The following is a 5,081-nucleotide window of genomic DNA, read 5'->3' as shown; positions in this document are numbered from 1 at the left end:
AGAGGCAGTGCCTTTAGTCATGGGATGGGTATAAACAGGAGTCTACTGGGACACATTCACAGCAAATGTTTTGTGTTTTCACTAGAGGCTTCTGGCTTGATTTAGTAGTCATGTGGATGAGCAAGGCGTCCTGGAAGAAGGTTCAGTCCAGCCGTTGCTGGGTATTGAAAGAGGGGATAGGTAGAAAACAAGCAAGTCAAAAAAGCAAGAAGAAAAGAATAGCTTAAGGGAGTTTGATAGCTTAGGAAAAATCAATTTGTTTAAATTAAGAATCAAAAGGATAAATTCATCTGTAATGAAGTGACAACAATGACCTTAATGGAGTGGGATCATGTAGCTTAATGAGCATGCAGAGTCCTTTTTTGATGTACAAGCCTCACTATTGAAGGGTCTGGAGAACAAGTCTGATGAGGAGCGGCTGAGGGAGCTGGGGTTGTTCAGCCTGGAGAAAAGGAGGCTCAGGGGAGACCTCATGGCTCTCTACAACCACCTGACAGGAGGCTGTAGCGAGGTGGGGGTCGGTCTCTTCTCCCAAGTAACTGGCGAAAGGACGAGAGGAAACGGCCTCAAGTTGCACCAGGGGAGGTTTAGGTTGGACATGAGGAAAAATTTCTTTACTGGAAGAGTGGTTAAACATTGGAACAGGCTGCCCAGGGAAGTGGTGGAGTCACCATCCCTGGAGGTATTTAAAAGACGTGTAGATGAGGCGCTTAGGGACATGGTTTAGTGGGCATGGTGGTGTTGGGTCGACGGCTGGACTCGATGATCTTAGAGGTCTTTTATAACCTTAATGATTCTATGATTCTATTGAAGCCAAAATTACATGAACACTGCAACAGCCAGTGCCAGTTGTCTTCTTTTTCTAGGCTGTGCTGTCACCGTGCCTGTACTTTGTCACACATTGTCACATATTGTACCTAGGGGCAATGTCAGGAAGAGCACCCCAGCATGGTCTTCCGCGTGGTCAGAGCGAGGTTTGGCTTAGTCATTGCTTGCCTCCTTTCTGATCAGTGCTTGCCTTGTCCCATCACCGAAATTTTGAGTTTTGCCATGAACGTTCTCCCAAGCGCCATCCGCTGTGCTCACCCATAGCTCATCCTAACCCCATTTGCTGACCCTTTCCCTTGTTCTCTTTCTGTTTTACACTGCAGGTTGGAGACTGGCCGTGAACATGTCTTGCCCATTGACTATTACTTTCCACCTCAAAAGACTTGCCTGATCTGTGGAGATGAAGCATCTGGGTGCCACTATGGAGCCCTCACTTGTGGTAGCTGTAAAGTCTTCTTCAAACGGGCGGCTGAAGGTAATGCATACAGAGAGGAGGGAAAATCACTCCCACCTCCTAGGGTTGGCTTTCTCTACCAAAGTAGCCTGAGAGTCAAGTGCTACTGACACAAGTTCTCTCATCAGCAGTCAAGTCATTAACATATAAGTGCTGGAGGCATTTGCAGCATCATGATATTTTCCTCCTGTTGAAAGAGGTTAAGCAGCCTTGCTTTGGGGAGCCTGCCCAGCCAAGGGGACTGAGGCAAAAAGAGCGGTGGGAACAAAGTGTGGTGGGTTTCTAAGGTCTCTTAAATTACTAAAAGAGAAAATTCAAGGATAAATTGACTTCTTTGTCCTATGTTTGTCATTCCACATTACAGATTGCCCTCAAAAAGTAGCCAAACCAGTTTGCCAAAACACAATCCTTTTCAACGCCTGATTATCGTAGTGAGACCCCTAGCAGTCAGTTCCTGCTTCTCCTCTTGACTCTCAAGGGTGCTTTAAGTTCCCATCAGCCCTCCTGCGATCTCAGACCCACAACTCCAAATTTAGGGGATGCTTTTCCTCTCTTGCATCCCTTTCAGAGGGTCACTTCTCTCAATACCTGCAAAGCGGCAGAACTATCTGTCCATCAAGAGCCATGCTCTGACCTTGGTGTCCATGATCCTTCACCCCAACCTTTGAGAAAGCAACCTCTCCTTCATGTCCAGCTCTGTAGTGCCAGGCTCTCCAGAGATAATTGTAAGCCCAGATGTTTCCTCTCAACAGCAAGGTCTTTGCACCATCTTTCCTTGGTGATTAGCATGTAGAAGGACCTAGCCCAGCTGTTTCCTTGGGCTGTGGGTCAGCAACGTCTGGTTTCTAACTGCAGTTAAGAGTCGCGATTCCTTGGCAGCAGAGTGAGAGACTCGATTGTGGAAGCCTAACTGTCCAGTAACGTAATGTGCTTGTAAATCACACAACAGACTTGTTTTCTGGAGTGATGAACCAATACAAATCATCAATCTTCCATCTTCTTATTTGGTGCACTGGCACACCGTTGGCAATTGGTGTTACAGGCCATGGCATCTCCCAGGGATGGGAGCGCCTTATGTCACTCCTCTGTCGAGCAGAGGTCCCAAACTGATGGTTGCTCACCTGCTGTTGTCGGAGCACTGCTTCTAGATTAATTCTAGCATTATCCTGCACGTTTTCGGAGTCGCATTTTTCCTCATTCATCATGCATGCCAGGACTGAACTTGCCAGCGCTAGTTCAGGGAAGAATCGGGGCTGTGCCACAGGGGACAACAGCGTCCTGTTGCCATAATAGGACAGTCAAATAATATTAATAGATAATAAGTTTGGCATATTTTTCCCAAGTAAATAATTTACAGATATGTGTCTCTGCTATACACCAATTCTGTATAAGGCCAAATGGATTGGCTTGTGCAGCCAGAGTAAATAACAGATGCTTGTTTAAGTCAGCAAGTTATTGTTGATTTATAGTAAGTGGAGTCTTGGCTCTCTCTGTCAGATAAGCTGCTGCTGAAATACCCCGTGTCAGCTGGTGAGTCCCAGAGCGGTGCTCCTCCTTTTACACCAGGGTGGGCTCCGTCCTGCATGGCGTGTGGATGTGAGATGCCTGCTGGGGTAGAGGAGGCAGCCTGGGCTGCTTGCACTGCTCCTAATCATATGCTGTGGTGTTGTTCCCTCTCCTGATTGTGTTATGTCATTAATTTAAATGGTATTTATGCCTCTTCTTAGTTTTTAAGCCTCGAGGTATCGCAGAGGGTTAGAAGTGTTCGGTTGCGTTAGGATTGGGCAGCAGCAGCCCTTTGCTTTTCCCCTGGACGAGACCGTGGAGTGAAATGCCTCTGCAGTGAGGAGTGGCAGTGGGGGGGGACCTGCCTGGGTACGTGGATAGAGTCTTTACTTTGGGGAAGAGACAATAAATCAGACTCCTTTATAAATACTGAATGCAGGGTAGCGCTGGGTGATAATTCCTGTCCTAAGTCTTGGTGATTTTCCAGCCAGACCTTTCCGTCTTAAAGTTGAGAAGCGATATTGAAAACTGATATTTCAGTGTGTTCTCATGTTTTAAAGTCTGTAAAATGCTTCTCTGAAAACCTTAGGTCACCTTTGGAGACTTTTTACAACAGCAGATCAGAAAACTTCCCCGATGAGAAAAGAAACCTCTTCTTCTGCCTCTGTTACCTTCCTGTTACTGGTCTAAACCAGCAGCCTCCGACGGGTAGGAGAAGCGATGGACTGGGAACTGAAGAGCAGCACAAACAGATCACCTCGGAGGGAATGGAGAATAGCTAGACACCTAGTTTTTATTTTATCATATTCTTTGCCTAATATAATACTGAACTTATTTGGCAGTAATTCAGGGATACTTAAGAAGGTTTTATAGACATACACTGCCTTCTAAGGGATCAGAAAGGGAAAAGATTTAAAAAAAAAAGTTACAACATTGATTCCTCTTCCCTTTTGAAACACACTGAGGGATTCCTGTGGTTTCCAGTAGAGCAGATCACTCCTGCTTTGATAAAATGTTTGACAGATTTGAGGTTTTTTGCAAGCTCAGGTCCAACCAGTTCTTCCAGAAAGATGCTGGAAGAGTTAACAGAAAAGATATGAATATTTTCCTGATCTCTTTCTGTCAGCTCTCTTGATGTATAGACTCTCTCAAAATGTTGAGTTTATATATAGGCCAGCTCTAAAATGCACCCTGCAGATTCTTCAGCTCTGATGTGGACTTCCTCACTTGCAAGATGGCGAGCCTCATTTTTGTAATCAAACCTGGCATTTGTCTCTCCCTTTCTGTCACCCTGCTCTGGTGAAAGCGCTGAGGGGTCCAGAGGGTTGGGGCTTGCTGCCCCAGCGAGAAGTGCTCCTGCTCCTCTGCTGCCAGACACACTCGCAGCCTGCAAAGGAGAACTCCTCCTCCTTCTAATTCCTCTTTCTCCTACAATAACAAAGATTTGGTAAACAAAAAGTGCATCCACCTCAGCACAGATTTTGTTTTTTCTTGACACAAGTAGACAGGGCATCACTTGGCATGGTTAGGATGGCTCGGATGAGTTAAAGACGGTAGGGTTTGGTCCTCATGATACCACACTTGTCCCTGAAACAGAAAAATGCTTCGAACGCAACACACTTCCAAACCAATTGGCAGTCCAGGGGTTCCTATTGTCCCATCCCATCCAGGAAGGGAGTCATTTTTGTGTCCCCTGCATCCATCCCTGAAAAATGGTAGACTTTCCTCGTCCCTCCAAGATTGCATGAGATCTGATGGCCACCTTGGCCAGTTCAGAGCTGCCTCTGTGCAGTGTTCCTGGCAGCGCAGGACTGGGATGCCTTAGGCTGTATTCCTGATGGGACTGCCTTTAAATAGCAGAGAGCTAAATAAAAAAAATAACACAGTATTTGGCAAATTTCCTAGAGGGCTAACAGCCAGACTGCTGTGCAGTTTGTTCTGATTCCGTTTCAGTCACTCTCAGTCACTCTCCATATGGATTATTGTTCTACATTCTGACCTGCTGAGGATTAGCCTTGCACCAGAGAAATGCCTCGGGGCCAACTCAACAGTTTCTTGCCAGTTTTCAAGAAGACAACAAGTTAAAGTGAACCATTTTCAAAGACCACCACCACGTTTTAAAATGCTTTCTTCTCCTTCTCGTGGCTGACCTGAAAGCATGCAAAAGAGTCGGGTCTGCAAAAGACTTCCGTGGTGCTGCAGCACCATGATGCTCCTGCTTCAGTGGTGGGTTTCTCACTACCCTTTGGGTATTATTGGCCTTACAACTGCGGTGGAAGAGCGAGAGGGCGCA

General features: G+C 46.3%; 1 protein-coding gene across 1 annotated transcript in view; it reads left to right on the top strand.

Annotated features, from left to right (window-relative positions):
• Window positions 1-948: 948 nt before the first annotated feature.
• The window catches only part of AR (androgen receptor), a 32,851-nt gene continuing 28,718 nt past the window's right edge, over window positions 949-5,081 (top strand). The window contains exons 1-2 of the mRNA XM_009334283.1: window positions 949-974; window positions 1,152-1,303. Coding sequence (XP_009332558.1) covers window positions 949-974; window positions 1,152-1,303 — 178 coding nt within the window. The remainder of the gene's footprint in view (window positions 975-1,151; window positions 1,304-5,081) is intronic.

Source organism: Pygoscelis adeliae, unplaced genomic scaffold (assembly GCF_000699105.1).
Source record: "Pygoscelis adeliae isolate BGI_AS28 unplaced genomic scaffold, ASM69910v1 Scaffold191, whole genome shotgun sequence".
Taxonomy (NCBI): Eukaryota; Metazoa; Chordata; class Aves; order Sphenisciformes; family Spheniscidae; genus Pygoscelis; species Pygoscelis adeliae.
The sequence above is the reverse complement of the archived record's forward strand: the minus strand, read 5'-3'. Positions and strand labels throughout refer to the sequence as shown.